General features: G+C 37.5%; 1 protein-coding gene across 1 annotated transcript in view; it reads left to right on the top strand.

The window, feature by feature from the left end:
* Positions 1-5,134: 5,134 nt before the first annotated feature.
* The window catches only part of C5 (complement C5), a 115,843-nt gene continuing 99,414 nt past the window's right edge, over positions 5,135-21,563 (top strand). Inside the window, exons 1-6 of the mRNA XM_064579704.1 lie at positions 5,135-5,296; positions 8,991-9,183; positions 12,048-12,210; positions 15,468-15,538; positions 18,358-18,449; positions 20,632-20,714. Coding sequence (XP_064435774.1) covers positions 5,232-5,296; positions 8,991-9,183; positions 12,048-12,210; positions 15,468-15,538; positions 18,358-18,449; positions 20,632-20,714 — 667 coding nt within the window. The 5' untranslated portion in view covers positions 5,135-5,231. The remainder of the gene's footprint in view (positions 5,297-8,990; positions 9,184-12,047; positions 12,211-15,467; positions 15,539-18,357; positions 18,450-20,631; positions 20,715-21,563) is intronic.

Raw genomic sequence — 21,563 nt, 5'->3', positions numbered from 1 at the left:
GAAGGTGTCAAAGAGAAGATAAGACTTCAGCCTGGTTTGGTATGTCTCTTTTCTTTTTCCTACTGGCCCCGACACAATCAAATCCCCATCTCTGCAAGTTGTTAGATGTGTTCCCTGAAGCCTCAGTTTCTTCATTGGTAACCTGAGGGTTATAGCACTCTTTAGAGTGGTTGCTCATATTAGGGACAATTTATGTAAGTTCATCATTACAATAATTGATACATGTTAGGAGCTAGTAATTGGTAGCTATTGTGTTGTCATTATTTGGATACTCTTTAAAAGTTGGGAACCTGTCCTCTATGCCTGACTCTGATAAAGCACCTGTCAAAATGCACTGGAGTTTAATAGGTCTTGTTGAGATGGTGAATTAACATTTCTGGCCTTCCTTCTTAATGACTGAGCCACCCAGGCGCCCCTCTGGCCTTCCTTCTTAATTCCTAGACCTACTCCTGGGAAGTAAGAAAATGTTTCAAATAGTATCTTTCATTAGGGTCAGAGTGAGGATGTTCTTTTTGAGGAAAGACCTCTTACAGCTGATGAGGTAAAGTGGTAGGGTGCACATAATCTGCTAATGGAAATCAATGTCATAAACAAGAGAAAAATTTATTTAAATACCTTCTGAAAAGTTTCTGGTCTGTGGGAACCTTTTTGTGCTCCTTTGCTCACTAAGTTAGAATATCAGACTCCCAGGATGTAGCAATTAGATGGACTCTTAAGAGGTCAGTCATCTAATCCCAGACCTTTAATTGACAGTAAGCAAACAAAAGAAGTAGGGGCAAAATTCTGCTGTGTGTTCAATGATAAATATTCTTTCATCCTGAGATTCATGCTACCATTGGTGTGGTGTTCTGCCTGGAAGCAGCCAGGAAAATAAAACTATATCAAATACAGATTGCTACAGTGCTGTGCACGTATTTCCAAAAAAGAATGGAAGGTCATAAATCTGTCTTAACCAATAATAATAATTTTCAGATAATAATTTTCAGATGGTCCATTTTCGGACAACCATTTTCTTTTCTTTTTTTTTTTTTTAAGATTTTATTTATTTGACAGAGAGAGACACAGTGAGAGAGGGAACACAAGCAGGGGAAGTGGGAGAGGGAGAAGCAGGCTTCCGGCTGAGCAAGGAGCCCGATGCGGGGCTCGATCCCAGGACCCCGGGATCATGACCTGAGCCAAAGGCAGACACTTAACAACTGAGCCACCCAGGCGCCCTCGGACAACCATTTTCATGCTATGTGTCAAGAACTATATATATATTTCATTTCATTCTCCCTTAGGCTCTATGAGGCATTATCATTTGATCTTATAGACAATGAAAGTGAGGCTCTAAGCGTTCATTAATTTGCCCAAAGTCACATACCTAGTTAGGTTGAGTCAGGATTTGAATTCAAGCCTCCCTCACTTCAAACCGTCCTTTTTTTTTTTTCCCAATGAAATATTTCAAACTTTTAGGAAAGTACAGCAACTCATCTATCAAATGCCAGTATAACTGCCACTAAACTTCACAGAATTATTCGTAAAATATTGCCATGCTGACTTTAGATCTTCCTTTAAAACAAAAGATAATGGATACAGTAGAAACACTCTATATACCCTTTTCCTACCCCTTCCCCAATTCTCCTTCTCTTTCCAGATATAGCTATTATCCTGATGTAGTATTTCTCTTTCACAGTCATATGTTTATGTTATTACTACTGATGTAAATGTCTAGAGACAATAGCATTGCTTTGCGTTTTTTAAACTTATATAAGCGTTACTATGCTTTTTGTGTCATTTTGTGGATTGTTTTTATCAGCCAACATTGTTTTCCATTGCATGAAAATGCAGTAATTTATTCTCTCTTGTTCTAGGTTGCTGCCAAATTTTGCTATTACAAATCATGCTACAAAGACCATTCCTGTACTGGTCTCTTTGGGCAAATGTGTGAAAGTTTTCTGGGGTAAACACCTAGAGTTTTCACTTTTCCATTATCCTCTCCCAGGCCTCTTGCAGTCTGTGGTGAATTTCTGAGCAATGTTGGGATACCAGGGTCTGGGATATTGGATACAAGTAAGGGATTGTGAAGGAACAAGGGACTTATAGAGGATTTGGTGTTGACAGCCCAAGTCACTTGGGAGAGGGCTTGAATTTGCAGCTAAAGCAGTGGCTCTTGGGCATAAGGAGAAAAGAGATTGGCTTCTCCTTTGGCTTGATCAACTAAAAAACTAATCCTTTAGCTTGATCAGCTGAAAAACCAATTTCAAGCTGGACTTGGAGATGTTGGTGGAAGTAACAGGAACGGACCAAGTGAAACAAGAACACTTGGAAGAGGTTGTTTGGTGCTTTAAGTCGATAGTTTTTAAGCCACGTGTCCAGGGACCCCAGAGTTCCCACTGAGCCTCCTGGAGGGCTACCTAGGGGTGAACGTGGGGGAGACAGGCAGACAGCAGGGTCACCCCTTTCTGCTTCACCTGGAGCACCTCTACTCTATTTTACACATTGGAATTTTTGGTAAGACTTTGTTTCAGTAAACTATTGTAGCTGAATGTTTTTGAAATCCATTTAAATATATAGGAAGACAAGTGACTCATGAGAGATATTTATTTAGGAGGTCCCCAATTAGATGTAGTTTGTACCCCAATATTCCGTCTCACGCGGGTGTTACGGTCGAGCACTTAAATAGACGGAGTAGGCTGCATTCTGCAGTACTGGAAGCAGTAAGCCATATATAGCCCATAATTCTCCTGACGTACCAAATTGAGGGTATACATAGGTTAAGAATAATAATAATAGCATTTGACTGTTTATTCCCCTGGCAGGAACACCTTCATGCCATGGTGACTTCGGGGAATAATAAGTAATTAGGCTACTTGGCTGGAGAATCAAGTAGGACCCAGATCAGGAAGGGCCTTATGAACTAAGTGGAGTCATTTGGGCTCTGTCCTGAGGGCAGAATTGATGTGGCATTAGCAGGAAGATCAGGTGACCACCAAAGTTTCTGCCAGACCTGGATTCTCTTCCTTTAGAGATTCATATTTGCATAAAAGCCAAAGACTCCCTCAAAAGACAACATTTTAAAATGTGAAGAAGAATCCACCTCTGAGTCATGTTTAAAAGGCAGATAAAAAGTTTAAACACTTGAACATGAATTGAATTTTGGTTTTATTGAGGACCTTTGAGATCCATTATTTATTTTATTTTATTATATTTTAAGAGACAGAGCACATGGCGGGGGGGTGGGGGGGTGGACAGAGAAGCAGAGTGAGAGGGAGGGAGAGAAGCAGGCTCCACACTCAGTGCAGAGCCCTACACGGGGCTCCATCTCATGACCCTGAGATCATGACCTGAGCCAAAGTCAAGAGTTGGATGCTTAACCAACTGAGCCACCCAGGTGCCCCAAGATCCCTTATTTTAAAATATGTTTTCTACCAGGAAAACATGCCAGTGGTTTGCAAATATCATTTATCAATATTGACTCTATAATACAAGCAAACTTCCTTGCACTTAAAATACAAATATCCATGATGATTTGAGTATTCTTGCTTTCTCCAAAGTATCCTTTCCCGAAAATGATGGCAAAAGGACTTTGTTTTAACTTGATCCATCTTTCGCAACCCAGTTTAATCATTTTACAGATTCCCTTTTGAAACAAATGGGCTAGATTGTCAGACAATTGTGGCAGATTTTTATCATTTCAATAACATTTGCAAGAAATATCATTAGTGAAATTTGTGTATCAAATTTTCCTTTGTGTGACTTTTTTCTAATGAGTTTAATACTAAAGTGTTGGTAAAGTAAAACCTTATTAATTCAAAGCAAGGAATGCCATGTGACCATAAAACATCTGAATTATAGAAAAATGTTTAGAGAAATCTGTTTTGTTACTTTAAAATAGAGTGCCTAATCTGATCTCAGGGTCCTGGGATTGAGCCCCGAGTCAGGCTCTGTGCTCAGTTCAGAGTCTGCTTGAGATTCTCTCTCTCCCTCTTGCTCACTCTCAAAAAAATAAATAAATCTTTAAAAATAATAAAATAGGGGCGCCTGGGGGGCTCAGTTGTTAAGTGTCTGCCTTCGACTCAGGTCATGATCTCAGAGTCCTGGGATCGAGCCCCACTTCGGGCCCCCTGCTCCGCGGGACGCCTGCTTCTCCCTCTCCCACTCGCCCTGCTTATGTTCCCTCTCTCGCTGTGTCTCTCTCTGTCAAATAAATAAATAAAATCTTTAAAAATAATAATAATAAAATAAAATAGAGTACCTATTATGTAGTAAGGTAGAAATGAGTACAAATAAAAGGAAGGTCGTATGTAAAAATTTTTCCAGTGAACATAAAACATAAAAATCTCAAAGACAAAATTTTATTTCATCCTCTAGTTACTAGATTTATTATAGGAAGCTTTGTTTTTCTTTGGTTCTCATATTAAAATTATTAAAATCTTCATTGAAAGGTATAAACATGAGTTTATTTTTTTAAAAAGATACACTCCATCAGAATGAATGTAAATTTTGAATTTGTGTCATATGAATTAATAGATATTGGAGGATATCCACTCCCTACTAAATATGAAAGTATTTGCTTGGTTATCTCCTAGAGAATGCTGCCAGGTCCTCCACATGGCATTTTCATTGCCTCTCGCAACCTTTCCTCTACCTAATGTTCAGCTTCTTCTCTAGACTGGGGTGACGAAGGCACCATTCTACAGAGCTTCTTTGCAGATCCATCTCATCCTTAGGCCATTTCCAGTGCCACGGACACTCCTGCTCAGGATTTCTCTAGAAAGACCACCTCACGAGCCCTGTCTAAACCAGACCCGTCCGAAAATCACCTCCTTTTGAAACTGAATCCAAGTAGGTCTCTGTCAGTATCAGAGTGCATCTACCCGAGGTATGCTCACAGATACATCAGAATGATTGTCCTGATAAGAGGGGAAAGGCCAAAGGCAACGAGATTGACTCGCTCCTAGCTTTGAGCCATTCACTGTAGTGCCAAAGTCCCATGTTAGAATATCCTTATTTGTATTAAGCAAAATAAACCTCTAGGTGTAAATCCCTATAAAATATCTCCTACCTTTACATCTGGACATGAAAGGGTGTTTCAGTTCTGATTTTAGTTTTCCTCCTTAGTAGTCCCTCTTTCTGACATTAATCATTAACCAGTAAACTAACTTACCCAAATTCTTCAAGCTCAGTTTACATAAAAGGAGAGTAATCTTCAAGAAGGTTATACCCATGGTTTACTGCGAACTCCAGCCATGGGCCTTTGGGGCACACTCTGTTTTTTAATATTCCTCGGTACAAGTTGGGGACAGGAACAAACGTAAGTAAAAGAACCCATCTTCATTTTTCAGTGTATCTTAGGTGAGAGGAGTGGAAAATTTAACAGACCGTGTTAATTTGAAAATAACTTTCTACTTCCTAGAACACCAAGTGAATAGTCTCATCTCTGAATGAGAAAGTCATGGAAGCATCTTGATGTGATGAGTGGCTACCAATACGGCAGCTTTATGGGATTATTATTTATAAAAGTTTACCTAAGTGATTGTTGGAATTCCTCTTCCAAAAAGCGCAAAATAAACTCAAAATGATAAACTTTCTTGCCATTGATTGCTTATTTGTATTTGGTACATAGTTTTTTCTTTGTATGTTCCAGGTACTGCACATAGTAAAGCAAGTGTTACTTTGGGGTCAGTTCTAATACTGTGATTTGAAAAAACGATTGTAATTATTTCTAAATTTATGAATTCTTCACAAATTTCAGTGTTATTACTGGAATATTGTGCATTTTAAGGTATGTCTTAAAAATACTGATTTTGTATCTAGAGATAACATTTATTATTGAGAAGGAACTGGAGAGTATCTAATTGAATCTACTCATTTCACAAATAAGTCCAGACAGAGGGGAAAGTGACTTGCCAAAGATCATGCTACTGGAGGGAGACAAAAGCAGGGCTTTTATTAAAGACTCTTTTTTACCACTTCAATTCATTTTTTCATTTGTCATTTCATTTGAAAAATTTCATTTTTCATTTGTATATATATATACAAATATGTAAAATATAAATATATACTCAGGATATCATAAATTTATAACACTCTCCCACCCCTAATCTGATTTTCTCACATGGCCACAATCACCCCATTCCCCAAATAGTTCTTGTATAACCCTTTTTAAAAGACAAGTGGCAGAAGTTCAAGAGAGATTGAGATTAGCGAGTTCAAATCAGTGGTAGAACTAGGACTAGCACCCGGGTCCCCTGATTTTGAATTCTTTCCACGACACTGTACTGGCCCTTAATAAGCATCTCCTCTCTTTCTCTGAAAAAAAAAAGCGAGAATGTACCATTTACAGCATGGCAACCAATTTAATTAACTTGATTGACTGATTGATTCAACAAAAATTTATTGAGCACCTACCATGTGATAGGCACTAGGGATACAGTAGATGGTATAAAGCTTGCATTCTGGTGGGAGAAGCAAATCATGGATGGGTGAATGAACCAATGAATGAAGGAATAAATAAGGTCGAGTGGTTATTATGCAAGGAGGAAAAAAATAAAGGAGAATCAGAGGATAAGGAAATGATGGGGTCATTACCCAAAAGTGTAGAGAGGAAAGGTTCTTTAAGGAGGTGATGCTCAAACAGAATTTGAAGGACGTGAGGCGAAAGCAAACTATGCAAATATCTGGGGAAAGAACATTCCAGGTAGAGGGCAAGATAATATTGTTGCCTCTCTGCAAGCTCAGTGGCCTGATCCTCTTAAACTATTGAAAGAAAATAAGAAAAATGTGATATATTTTTTAAATATGATTTTTTTATATGAATAGATTGTGGTCCTGATAAACCAGTAAAGACCAAAATCTGTATGATTCCAAAGCCATCTTTTAGAGACTTCTAAATAATGAATATTTTATGTTTTATCACTGCCACCACCACATAGACAATTCAAAATTAAAACAATATGAAACTGAAAAAGATAAAATTTGCAAGAATGCCAAAACTAAAAGAGCTTTTTTTCCCCTAGATTTTTCAGATTGCGAAACTCTTGCTAAATCCAGTTTAGTATAGCAATTGAAATTGTTAATTCCGGAAACAGGCTGCTTGGGTTGAGTTCCCAATTCTATAACTTAACTGTGTGACCTTGGGCAAGTTCATTATCAGTTTCTTCATCTGTGAAATGGGAGTAATAACAAGACATTTCTCACAGAGTGTTTGTAGCCACACAGTGAGTTTATATATATATAGTCCTTAGAACAGTGCCTCGCACAGGGTAAGATTTCAGGAAATGTGCCTTATTATCAGCAGAGCTTAACTTTTCTCATTTTCTACTGTTCCTGGGTAAGCATTTGAGGAATTCAGATGATGGTTGGAAGTCTGGAGATTCTTTTCTCTCTTTTATCATTTGTCTATAAGTGATTCCAAGTTAGTTATCATGTAGGAGACTGACAGATGTTTTAAAAGGATGTAATTGCTTCCAAATTAATTTTATGGTTACTAGAGACTCGTTGGCTCTTTAAATGTCGTAATGTTGGCAGGGGCCTGTAAGAATTCTGCCAGGTGCGGTGGCAGGTGGCCTCCAGGCCTGTTCGGCCACTTGAATTAGTCACTATGACCTTTTGTGTTGAAGCGCACTTCTCTCTTCCTCTGTAAGAGCACATGTAGCTCTCACTGTTCAAATTAGATACTTTCATGATATTTAATTAATAGCCTAGTTTATATTCTAAGTTTTCTTTTCATAAAACATTGAAAATACACACATTTTAAAAATGTTACTTCAAAGACTTATATAAATTCACTTCCATTCTTGTATAAACCACATGAAAAATAAAACTGGAAATAGCCTGTGGTTGTGAACATAGCTTCTAATCTTGACCTCAATTATACACGTTAACGACTGAGAGAAAGATGTGACTATAAAGTTCTGCCTCATTCACTTACAAGCCGTGTGACCATGGTCAAATTATCCTCTTTTCACTTGCAAAATAGGAATAATATCAGTATCTACACCATTGGCTTGTTGTAAAAATTAAAAGAGTTGTATATAGAGTGCCAATGCAGCCTCTCCTATGGTGATAATATTCACTTAGTATCATCATTGTTGTATGATTGTTACTATTCTTCAAAGACCTCCATCCCTCCTTCCATTTCTAAATGCATTCCCCCAGCTCACTCTTACCGTATCCTTTTCTTTATCCACTCATGGTATAACACAATACTTCTAAGATTACTTCTTTTTAACTAATTTAGTGAAATTAATGAATCTTAACATTTATTGAGTACAAAGCATGCTAAGTGTTTTCATATACACATTCTCATTTCCTCCTCACTGCAAGCTGGTCAGGAAGGTGATATTTTCACAAGTCAGTTATTTTGGTCTTAGAAAGTGTGAGTGACTTTACCATGGTCACTCAGCCAGTAGATGACAGAGTTGCAATTCAAGCACTGGTGTCTTTTTTTTTTTTTTAAGATTTTATTTATTTATTTGAGAGAGAGAGAATGAGAGAGAGCACATGAGAGTGGGGAGGGTCAGAGGGAGAAGCAGACTCCCTGCCGAGCAGGGAGCCCGATGCAGGACTCGATCCCGGGACTCCAGGATCATGACCTGAGCCGAAGGCAGTCGCTTAACCAACTGAGCCACCTAGGCGCCCCATAAGCACTGGTGTCTTTGTTGCCTTTTTCTTCATTGAGCAAAAATATTGACCCTATTTACATGTTCCAGTCAACAGCTTTTTAAAAGTCTTTCTCTGCTGCAGTAGCTCAGGGAAAATGTTATTATTTCTAAATGTTAACTAAATCTCCAGTTCTGTTTCTCAAGTCTTAATTCTAAGCTACTTCTTTTTGGAAACTATGTTGAAATTATCACAGATCACTTATAAACTTTGATTTAAAAATAATCATTTTTAAGTTGAGAAAATGTGCCTATTTGAGTCTCTCAAGTGAGATGAAAAAATTAAGAATATAATGAAATACATCACCTCAAGATATTGGTCCTACTCTTTTCCTGTTTCAACAGGTATGTCATTTCAGCCCCAAAAGTATTCCGTGTCGGAGCATCTGAAAATATTGTAATTCAAGTTTATGGCTATACTGACGAATTTGATGCCACCATCTCTATTAAAAGTTATCCTGATAAAAAATTTAGTTACTCTTCAGGCCATGTTACTTTATCCTCAGAAAATAAATTCCAAAACTCTGCAGTCTTAACAGTATGTATTTATTCTTCATTTTCTTTATACATACAGGATATTCTCAATAAAATGTGTACCAGGTTTGAATGTTGATAACGTAGAGATTTGGGCCATTTGTATCACCCACCACTGTGTGATTACTAAGCGATGTCAGTCACCAATAATCACATGGATGAAACAGAAAATTCTAAATTGGAGAGTCGTATCTGCTTTTTGTGCAATGCATGTAAATTATGATGTTTGTATTGGAAAATAAAATTGTACTAATGTACATATTTGGAAATGAATTGAAAATACTTGTTTACTGTGAAAATTATCATTACATAAAATAGAAAAATATGAATATGCATCTTGATCTGTAATGCATTGCCTACAAAAACCCAATTAAACTCTGATATTCATCAATTATAGCTTCCAAAGCTAATAAAATTATTGATTACTAAACTGAATAGCTCTCATTGGAAACCTGTAGTTAATACAAAGAACAATATGGATCAAATAACTTTTCCTTCTATTTAGATATCGTAGTGTACCTTGGTTAGAGAAGCACTTGCAACTCATTTCTAAGATTTTATTTATTTTTTAGAGAGCGAGCGAGAGAGAAACAGCATGAGAGGGGAGAGGGTCAGAGGGAGAAGCAGGCTCCCCGCAGAGCCGGGAGCCCGATGTGGGACTCGATCCCAGGACCCTGGGATCATGACCTGAGCCGAAGGCAGACGCTTAACCATCTGAGCCACCCAGGCGCCCTTGCAACTCATTTCTTATTTAAAATTCTAACTAAAAATTACTTTCATACTCAAAATATTGTTTTAAAGTCTGATAAAAATTCAAAAATAAAAAATGAGAAAATCAAAGACTACTAGAATTGGAAGGGGCTCTGAGGTTAATTTAGACCAGTGTTTATTTTTATTTTTAAAGATTTTATTTATTTATTTGACAGAGAGGTAGGAGAGAGCACAAGTAGGCAGAGCATCAGGCAGAGGGAGAGGGAGAAGCAGGCTCTCTGCTGAGCAGGGAGCCCAATGCAGGGCTCGATCTCAGGACCCTGGGATCATGACATGAGCCGAAGGCAGCTGCTTAACTGACTGAGCCACCCTGGCACCCCTAGATCAGTGTTTCTTTAAAGTGAGCTCTTTAAAAAGAAATTTAAAATTTAAATTTTAAAACAGCTTAAGATTAGAATTATATTGATATTTAGTATTTTGAATTTATTTTGTATATTTGTTTTGATTTTATAATTATGTAAAACTCATAAGCATAAGAAGATTACACCCAGTCTTAGGTTTGTACATATTTAAGTACCATTGTAATAAAAATAAATTTTTATTATATTATAAATAATAAGAAGTCAGCACTGAGAGTCCTCCAGAACATTTTATCCTTTAAAAGAGGTCTGTGTATTACTCAAGTTTGAGAAACACTGATCTAAATATGTTCTAACCAAATGTAAGAATTTTTCATTAATGTTCTTGATTGTAAACGCTTGAATTTCTTAAATACTTCCACTTACTAGATTTATTAAGAATTAAAATTAATTGCCCAATTAATTTCAGTGGACACTCTTATCTGATGTCACTAAGCTGTTTAGTGTGGCTGTTACCTTTAAATTTAGATCAATCAAATTTAACTATAATAAAAAATTCAGTTCATGAGTCACAATAGTCCCATTCCAAGTGCTCAAATAGCCACATGTGACTGGCAAGTACCATGTTGACAACATAGATATAGAATGTTTTCATCATCATAGAAAGTTCTCATGACTCGTGCAGACTCAGTTAATTGAAAGATTAACTAGAGATTCATAAAACTGCATGCATATCTTCAGCATTTAATTTTATCTTAACATTATAATGTATCTTTGTTTGCCAATTGTTTGATGTCATGCCAAGGTCTTTAAGCATGGGTCCCCCGGTTCGAGTGTCAAATCTTATTTATTACATGTCATACCTTTAACAAATCATCTTTGCTTACAGTTTCTGTTCCTTTAAAGTGGAGACGGAGCTTAAAGACACTTGCAAGGCAGTCTGAGTGCAGAATCTTTATAGGCTGTTACTGTCTGTCTTCCAAACTTTGACAGTGCTCTCACGTTTGATTCCACAGCAGTTGGTTTTAGTGATTTACTTTTATCCCATGTGTCCAAAGCCTGAGTTTTCATAAAAACACTCTTCTTTCTTTTATTTACTCTTTATGTATTATATTTGCATATCATGCAATGTAAAGTGGATAATTACAATTACATACACCAAATGAGAAAGCATGCAGCTCAATGGGTGGGAGCAGAGGGATAGAGATATAGTACAATGTGTCCTGAGCATCAGTCAGGATGTTGAACTGAGGGAGTGGACAGCATATTAATCAAGTGCTGACCAAGTGAAAGTTTGTTAAGAAGCTTCTGTGGTAGGGGCGCCTGGGTGGCTCAGTCATTAAGCGTCTGCCTTCGGCTCAGGTCATGATCCCAGGTCCTGGGATCGAGTCCCACATTGGGCTCCCTGCTCGGCGGGAAGCCTGCTTCTCCCTCTCCCACTCCCCCTGCTTGTGTTCCCTCTCTCGCTGTCTCTCTCTCCATCAAATAAATAAATAAAATCTTAAAAAAAAAAAAAAGAAGCTTCTGTGGTAGTAATTTTACTAAATACATATAAAATTTAGGAAACATGGAAACCAAAAGACTTTTAATTGCTTAAAGCTAAATTTTTACTATGATATTTGACACTGACAGGCTTTGGGTAAAATGTATTCACTATTCTGTCTCTACTACTTTTTAAATGGTTAAATACATATGCTCTTTTTTTGCGTGTTTTAGTGAGGTGACAGTGGTATTTAGATAATCAACATGTTTTATAACCTAAGTTATACTCTATTCTGTCATTTTTTTTTTTTAACAGATACAACCCAAACAATTGTCTGGAGGACAAAACCCAGTTTCACATGTATATTTGGAAGTTGTATCGAGGCATTTTTCAAGATCAAAAAAAGTGCCAATAACCTATGACAATGGATTTCTCTTCATTCATACAGACAAACCTATCTACACTCCACAACAGTCAGGTATGGTATAAGATGCTGCTTCCTCTGGTGGAGAGGGGGTGATTGCCATATTGTAGAGATTTTTTAACACTTGAAATTAAGTGCAGACAAGTTTCCAACTTGCTTAAAGAGTCTCAACTCCTAATGACTTTTACATTTATAAATACCATTTTAATTTAAAAGTTATATGGAAATTGCTAAATACATAATTTAAACTTAAACATAAATTTTAAGTTCATATGGAAACTGCAAAATCTACAATTATATTATCTGCCCCATTAGTTATTTTTATGAAGAAAAAAGCTTTTTAAAAATTGTGAAATGTTGTGTTATATCTTATTTATTAAACAAGTGTAAGACGTAATTGCAAATATAGTTTTGACAGTGGGAAAATAATTTATTATAGAGCCATGTTCATAAAAAAAATTCCTTTGACTTTGGAGCTATTCTTCAAATTCAGAAAATAAATCCAACCCTAGGGGATCAGATATTTCAGCAAAGAATAAACTAGATCACAGAAATATATAGATATTAATTTTCTAAGGGGAATCTACCTAAGAAAATTTCTAATAGAACATGGCTTCATAGTCATGGTTCCTCTGTTAGTGGGAAAAAGGGCAGAATAGAGATAATAGAATTTACCTCACTGAATTGTTGTGAGAGGTAGCTGAATTCATATGGGTAAAGCATTTAAAACAGTGCCCAGAACAGAGTAAGCACTAGGAAAGTGTTTTCCATTACTGTTTAATCTGTGGAATAGCACAAAGCCTTATTTACACAGAAGAAAAAAAAAATTACTTAAAAGTAGTTCTCTTAGAAATTGATTAAATCTTGCTATTTATAGCTCTAATATCCTAATCCACACATTTAATCTGCAGATCCTTGAGGGATTTTTAGTATAAGCATCTTTAGGATAAAGGTTTAAATCTTCAAGGCTTTGTAGGGTAAGGAATTTAGCATATTGACCAAAATCCTTCAATGCCATGCAGCCTGTGTCCTGCCTTCCCCTCCAGCTTTCTCAGTCACCATGCTCCCCTTCATCTGTGGAAACCAGACCAAATGACCTCTTTCTATTTGCTTTCTCACACTCTTCCCCCCCCCCCCGCCCCCCCCATATGAAGACCTGTATATCTCTGCCCGGTACATCCATTCCCCGCCCCCCCACCCCTCCACTTTGCCTTATTAATACCTATGCAACCCTAACATGTCATCCCTAGAGGGCAGCCTTCTCTGACCTCTCTGATGGTTTCAACTCTCCTTCTTCTATGCTCTCAGGAAGCCGGGCAGTGCTCTTTGTAATGCTCCCCACCCTGGAATTGTACATACACTTGTGTGATCATGTGTTCACTCTCTCCTCCCCTCCATTGGAAGACTTCCATGCCTGATCTGTCTCACCGCCATATCTCCAAGTGCAGCATAGTGCCTGTACATAGAAGACATTAATAAGTTTTTTAAAACCTAATAAGCCATATCTTTGGTACTAAAGAATTAGATTGATCTTGCCTCTGATACACTGTTGCTATGAAGACAAGATTAATTCTAGTCTAAACACAAACTGGGTTAGAAATTAGATAAGTAGTAGGCATAGAAATAATAATACTAAAATAAAAATAATAAGCATTTATTGAGTAGTTATTATGTGCCAGGCTACATAAAAGCTTTGTCTCATTTAGTTCTCATAACACTATAAAGCAGATACTAGCGTTTCTGTTTTAAGATGAGAGAACTAAGATTTAGAGGGATTTAGTATCCCATTCCAGGGCCACTAGGAAGTGGTAGTCGTAGGAGTGAAACCAAAGTTTTGAACTCCAGGGCATGAGCTCTTACTTTTTTGTGATATACTGCCTCTGGCAGCCTCCCAGTGATGCTCAGGGATGAACTGGGTATGTCCATAATATAGGAGGGAGCACACAAGGTGGGAGAAGAATATAGGAGGGAGGACGGAAGGTGGAGGACACAAGATGGGAGAAGAATATAGGAGGGAGGACACAAGGTGGGAGAAGAATATAGGAGGGAGGACGCAAGGTGGGAGAAGAATATAGGAGGGAGGACGCAAGGTGGCAGAAGAATATAGGAGGGAGGACGCAAGGTGGGAGAGGAATATAGGAGGGAGGACGCAAGGTGGGAGAAGGGGGGGACAGCAGAGTGTGTATGTGTGTATGGGGGATTTACTGAACATTTTGCTTTGACCTTATGGTCTTAGTGAAACCAATTTTGGAGAGTTTAATGTGACTTCTCATGTAGAGCTTTACATAGTACTGACCCTTTAAAGGGCTTATGGCTCCAGTTCAGTTTTATTTTGTGAGTAAAGTTTTGGCCATGAAATGATTTGAGCCTCAGTAAATGAACATCAGAGAAATTACAATATTTCATATTGGAAGGAACTAGAACAGCATGTCTCAAGCAGCTAAGAGTTCAATTCTAGCAGATGCAATTGTTTAAAAGGCAGGGATCTCTTAATGGACAGAAACAAATGAAAAGAACTAATTTTTCTTGAGCTCTTGCCATTACTCATTTAACAATGATGGAACAATTAAAGGATCTGGCTCAATGAATCTAACAAAACCATACAATTCAAAGCTGCCTTTAGCTACAATAAGGGATACTTTGGGGACTTTTTGGTTTTTATATGTGCAAGAGTGTATAATGTCAAAATCAAACTATCTAATTTTCCATTAAAATCTACAACTCTAGGGGCACCTGGGTGGCTCAGTCGTTGGGCGTCTGCCTTCGGCTTGGGTCATGATCCCAGGGTTCTGGAATCGAGCCCCGCATCGGGCTCCCTGCTTGGTGGGGAGCCTGCTTCTCCCTCTCCCACTCCCCCTGCTTGTGTTCCCTCTCTCGCTGTGTCTCTCTCTGTCAAATAAATAAAATCTTAAAAAAAAAAATCTACAACTCTAATATGAGACAATATAGTATGCTCCCATATAACCATATGGGAGAGATCACTGTTTTGCTACAATGAAATTCTCAATAAACAATGGTCTAATGTATGTTCCCAAAAAGTTGTATGGAAATATATTTTAATAAAGTGGACTGTACTTTAAATTCACCAGGAAAAGTAGCTCTTTAAAGGAATCCAAGAGGGTTCTCTTTAAAGGAAAATAATCTTTAGTAATATATATGTCTGTAAACTAACTTTTTCTCTCCTTTAAGTATGAATTTTTGTGATATGATTTTTTAAAAATCATACTCATCTCCTTTAAGGATGATTATTGTAAAAAATCAAAATACCCTGTGTTTAGCAGAGGTTTTGATGATATCAATTGTTCTTACAGTAAAGGTTAGAGTTTACTCACTGAATGACGACTTGAAACCAGCCAAAAGAGAAACTGTCTTAACTTACATAGTAAGTATGTTATTTATTTATGTAATAATTTAATTCATCTTTAGGGTAAGATACATTGTTCCATAACCCTGCCCTAACACCACACTAACTCATTCAATGTTGGGTAAATGGTTCCTGAACATCTTCTATAAGTATAACATTGTAAATCTATACCTCTGCAATAGATATATGTAAAATGCTCATGAAAATTCACTTTCAGCAAGTTATGATTTTGAACTAAATCCTTTAAATATATACTTCGTGGTTTCTTTCTTAGAGAGCATCAATCAATCACTATGAATTGATTGAATATTAATTGAGTATTACATATGAGATTTTTGATTTGTACAATTCAAGATAAAGAATTACAATCTGGGCACTTACACTTAAGAAACTGAGGTTAGTAACATACTAGCACATGTGAAAAATAGTGTTAAACCATGAGATAAGGATCAGCAGTTATCAACACTTTACCAGTGATGTGTAACAGATGACATGCCTACGTGCAACAAGCTCCCATGGTCTTACCCAGTTTGTGTCACAACCCTACAAAATTATTGTGGGGAAATAACTGCCCACCTATTAACAGTAGGTATATTACCCATGGCCCTTCCCTGTAGGCTGCAGCACTTGTTTTCCTACTAACAAACCCTAGAAGCTAAAAACCCTTACCAGAACACAAGTAAAAAAGAGGAATGTATACGGATAACTTTGAATGCTTTATAGCCTACACAAATCATAAACCTTTCACAAACTTTAACGTCTGACTATTTTATAGTGGATTACTTGTGAAACATCAGAGTATGCCAAGACTGTGGTTGATAACTACTGATATAGACGGTAAACTCCCGTAGTCCAGAAAAGAGATCAGGGAGGCTAAGGGACCCGTCAAGGTAGAGGTGAGATTTGAACTGGGCCTGGAACAATGAGTAGGATTGAGAGCAGTGGAGAAGACATGGGCGGGTTGCTGGAAAGGAGCAACAGACAGCAGTTCGAGGTGAAAGGGATCGGACATGAAGAAAGCAACCTGATTCCAGGGCAGAGGCATCCCTGGGAACAGAGAGGTAAGTAAGATTTGAAAGTTAGGCTAGGGCCACAGACTTGAATCACCAGACCTGGAAGTGAAGACTTCACGTGGCAGGTGGTAGGGAGTCCCTGCAGATTTACTGAAGGGACAGGACCAAGGATGGAAGGGAAATGTGTAACCGTGAACCCCACTGTGGTGGAAGTGAAGGAGTATGCAGTGAGGGAACCCTGGGCTGGGCTGCGGCTGAAGCCCTGATGCAGGGAGAGAGAAGCATGCTGTCAGCAGCAGGAGAAATGCAGAGAATGGCCTCCCAGACAGCCTGACTGAGGGCGGGGAGAGTCACATGGAATGCCGCAGGGAAGTGGATGGGAAGCTGACTTGCCCTAAAGCTGTGTGTCTTTTCCTCTGGAACCCAAGATGTGAGTGTAGGAACAGACATACACACTGGGTAGATACTACAGGACAAAACCACACTTAGAGTACAAACCAAACAAACGATACGGTGGGGCAAATGACACATGGGCTCAGAAGGCAGACCAAATGGAGGTAAGAGTCATGGCTGACAGTGATCCTTTTCTGGAATAGAATAGGTTTCAATTAAAGGAATAGACACAGAGTTTTACAAAATAGTGAAGAACTTCCTATTAAGAAATAGCACGAGTTTTCCAATGGCAGCAGGAAGGACTAAGAAGTGAGATAGCAAATAAACTGGCCTAGTGGTATAAGGAGTCTGGAAGGGAATGAAGGAGAGTGTCCAGCTCAAATGCACTTTTTCTGTCAGAAAATACTAGAGGGTGTGGACAGATGCTTTTTATTTTATTTCTCCTGGTTGAGCTTGAGTGATGAAAAATCCTGGCACCACACAAGGAAGAGTGGATGCCAGTTGTCTCATGTAGGAGCTGCCCCAGGAAGAGAGGATTGAGGAATCTGATCCCAGAGCGGCAGAGAATCAGTATACAAGAAGTGTCCTGAAAATGGTGCTCAAGAGAGATCATCTTAGAAGCACTGTGCATGATCAACTGCAGGGATAAAGAGCAGCCCAGATGATATTTAGCTGCGATCCTTACCCTTGTTCAGAATAGATCTTTTTAAGTCCAGGGAAAAATACCTTAAAATCCTGGCCATGAATTCCACAGTCATGACACATTGTGGTAAATTTCTGTGTTAAGGTCAAAAGGAACCTCTACATGTAGTCCATGTTTTGATAATTTTCAAACCCACACACAAAGGGGAGTTTATGGGGAAGCTTTATGAAAACTTTCAAGTTTGTTTAACCATTTTGAGTGTTTTATCAAGTTCAAAATGTCCATAGTACACAGTTATAAAATGTCTAGCTAGTTAAAGCATTTTATAGAATATTTGCTTTGGAAAACTTCAAATGAACAGATATGAAATTTAGATTCTGGTATCTATAAAGCCTGTAAGTTCACATTTGGTTAGTTGTAACATCAATTATTGTTACATTTCTTTTTTTAGTTATGCAATAGAAAGTTGAGTCTCTTCTGGATAATTGAGGCTAGGATATCCTTGATACCAATATAAACCTTCTTTCCCTCCCTTCCTCTGTGTGTGTGTGTGTGTGTGTGTGTGTGTGTGTGTGTAGCAGGAGGTGGAGGAGAGTTTCAAAAAGGAGGGAAGTAGCTTAAATGAACCCTATTTGCCTTCCACAACATTTAAGTGATCTTCCTCCTTCATATTTAATTTGAAGACGTAGATTTTGTTAGTAAATACTTCTGTAGGTCAAAGATATTATAATCAGCTGATTTTTTAAATGTGGCTTAAGTGCTTTGAGGATGTTTGTTTTTATTCAAAGGATCCCGAAGGATCAGAAGTGGACATTGTAGAAGAAAATGATTATACTGGAATCATCTCTTTCCCTGACTTCAAGATTCCATCGAATCCTAAGTATTTTAAAGATTTGTTAATAAAGTTTTCTCTAGAAAGCACATCTGGATCTTTGGGTTGTGAGGCAGATAACCAGTCAAATGGAGCTACCTGGTGTTAACAAAGGGCATAAGCGTGGAAGAAATGAGGGTGTGCAAAGGAGTGTACTTGGGATGCGCACGGGGTGGTGTACAGAATTGTTGCATCACTTTATCGTATGCTGAAACTAATATAACACTGTATGTTAACTCACTGGAATTAAGATAAAATAAAACAGATAAAAAGTAGAAAAACCCTAAAATTTTTTAAATAAAAAGTGAAAAGGACATAATGTAAGTTTGAACATTAAAAAGAAAATTTAAGTCTAATGAGAAGTGAGGCTCAGTTTCTGGCAAACAAAAACCTCCCAATACTTCCCACCAATCCTCTTTATATATAGAAATAAAAATTTGGAAGAGGCAAAAACAGTCCGTGGGCTTTTTTTCATTTAAACCATCAACCTTCTACCCTTCAAGGAATCTAATAGACTATCAGTCTAAAAGGCTGGAGTGGTCCCATGCCTTGCTCTGAGAGTTATAAAAATATTGATCCTCCATAGTCTTTGTCTGCATAGATTACCAGAAAGCAGATTTCAAGAGGGAGAATGTTCTCAGAGCCATTTCCTTTTTTGACCTCATATTAAAGGATTTAAGAACACATTTTAACAGAATGCAACATAATAAATATTTGGTGAACACATTCCTGGTATGTGCAAAGCACATAGGGAGTGAGATATACAAAATAGAAATGAATAATCCACAGCCCCTGCCTTCAAGGAACTTATAATAGAGTAGGAAAATAAGTGTACTTATAAATGGTTGAATATAACTTTAAAGCAGAATCTCCTTGTGGTCATTTTTCTGCCCTCTGGAAGGGAGTTCACAATTAATTTGTTGTTTGTAGTTAATTCACTGAATATTTTCTAGAAATGTGAGTGAAATTGGGGATTTAATTTTTAAATTGTATACTTCCTTGAAAATACTACATGCTCTATAATACAGAATTGATCTTATTACTTTATAATTATTATCATTTATCCAACTATTATCCAACTTTATTTTGTGCCATTTGCCCCTTGACAGATTACGTGTCAGACATGGTGGTCTCTCATGATCACTACTTTTCTATCCCAGTACCTTTGCACATGTTGTTCCCTCTCCTTAGAATGTGCTTCAGCTTGCTCTTCACAAGGCTGCCTTCTCATTCTTTAGGACACAGAGTAACTGCTCCCTTTTCAAAGAGGCTATTCCTGGATGCATAGTTTATTGTAGTCCCTCTCTTTTTCTAACTCTCTTGTTTATTTACTTCATGGCACTTATCTCAATGTTACACTTATTTGTTTTTTGTTTATTTGCCTTTTTGTTTTGTCTGTGTTGTTCACTGTTGTATCTTCAGCACTTTAACATAACAGGCACTTGATACATATTCATTGAATTAATGATGATGATGATAGTCATAATATTAAGTGTATTGATTGCATAACCAACATGCAAGATAAATATTATTTTTTCATTGCACAAATGAGGTTAAGCAACTTGCCCAAATCCAATCTGCCAGTAAGTGGAGAAGCGGGAATTGGAAATCCCATGGACTGTTAGCTCTATGAAGGCAGAAATTCTTCTGTTTTGTTCATTTTTATCTCCTGTTCTTACTCCAGTGCTCAGTAAATATTTTTAAATGAAGATTGTTAATTAAATTCTGGTCATTTTCCTCTTTAAACGAACCATACTTTGTCTCTAACCATAACTTCTTTTATGTGAGGTGTGAGTTTTATCATCTGGATCAGCTTGACCTGTTGTATGTTTCTAGAGGCGTTAGTATGGATGTCCTACTATAGTGTGGATTTTAGTATTATGTTAGTATACTTATGGTCCAGGATTAAGTTAATCCTCAAGTTTCATAAGCTCTTCAAATCAGAGCTTTTGACTATATTAAGACAAAATATCTGAAAAAATAACACAATATATGAAAGACATTAATGAACAGTTTTTATTATCCTAGAAACACTCAATTATTTCTGTTTATTACTTAAAGTTCTACACAAAATGGCTAAATACATCTCTACTTTCTTTTTCCTCTTTAAAACAGCAATCGATTAGATTTCCTCTGGGCAAATTGAAAACATTTGATGACTTCTATAAATTTGAATATTTTTTCTCCACAGATACGGTGTGTGGACAATCCGAGCTAAATATAAAGAGGACTTTTCAACAACTGGAACCACATATTTTGAAATTAAAGAATATGGTAATTTGTGACAATTAAAAGTTTACCTGTAAAAAGTTAGTGTTTTTGTAGTTACGCTTTTCATTAGTGAACTTAATGCCAAATCACTCCCAGATGAAGATGAGGCAGCCTGGCTGGGATGGTTAGAAGTACAGGTTGAGGAGGTTGGGGGAGTGGTCGTTGCTGGAATGCCTAGACTCTAGTTCCAGCATGCCCTTGTTACCCTTGAACAAGCTCATCAAGTTCTCTGGACTTGTGTTCCTCATCATAGAGCCAGAAGAGACCTACTGCCCCATGGAGCTTGACGAGTTAAGGTCAAAAATTATGATTTTAGAAGGAACTTAAATAGGCAGAGATGAGGTGAGCAGAACCCAGTAAGACTAATGATTTACTCAAGTCATTACAGCCAATTAGTGACAGTACAAGAACAACTGGATTTCCATCCCCCGTTCAGTACCATTTTCCTTCTGGCTCACAAATCCCTAATATATTTATCTGAAAATTTAAGATATTCTTATTTTGAAATCAATCATATTAATGGACTAAAATTAACATATAAATAGCTTATCTTTCCATTTCTTTTTCTTTTTAAAGATTTTATTTATTCATTTAACAGAGAGAGAGAGAGAGAGAGCACGGAAGGGGAGTGGCAGGCAGAGGGAGGGAGAGGAAGAAGCAGGCTCTGCCCTGAGTAAGGAGCTCAATGCAGTGCTCAATCCCAGGACCCTGGGATCATGACCTGAGCCAAAGGCAGACGCCCAACTGACTGAGCTACTCAGGCGCCCCTATCTTTCCATCTCTTATAGTTGTTTACTAGAGCACTTAGGTGTTCTGATACCAAATTTAGATTTCTTTTGCTTGAAGTCATTT

The sequence above is a fragment of the Mirounga angustirostris genome, unplaced genomic scaffold (assembly GCF_029215605.1).
Source record: "Mirounga angustirostris isolate CCGP_5_RB_7025 unplaced genomic scaffold, mMirAng1.0.hap1 SCAF_15, whole genome shotgun sequence".
Taxonomy (NCBI): Eukaryota; Metazoa; Chordata; class Mammalia; order Carnivora; family Phocidae; genus Mirounga; species Mirounga angustirostris.
Note: the sequence above shows the minus strand (reverse complement) of the source record. Positions and strands in the feature narration are given on the sequence as shown.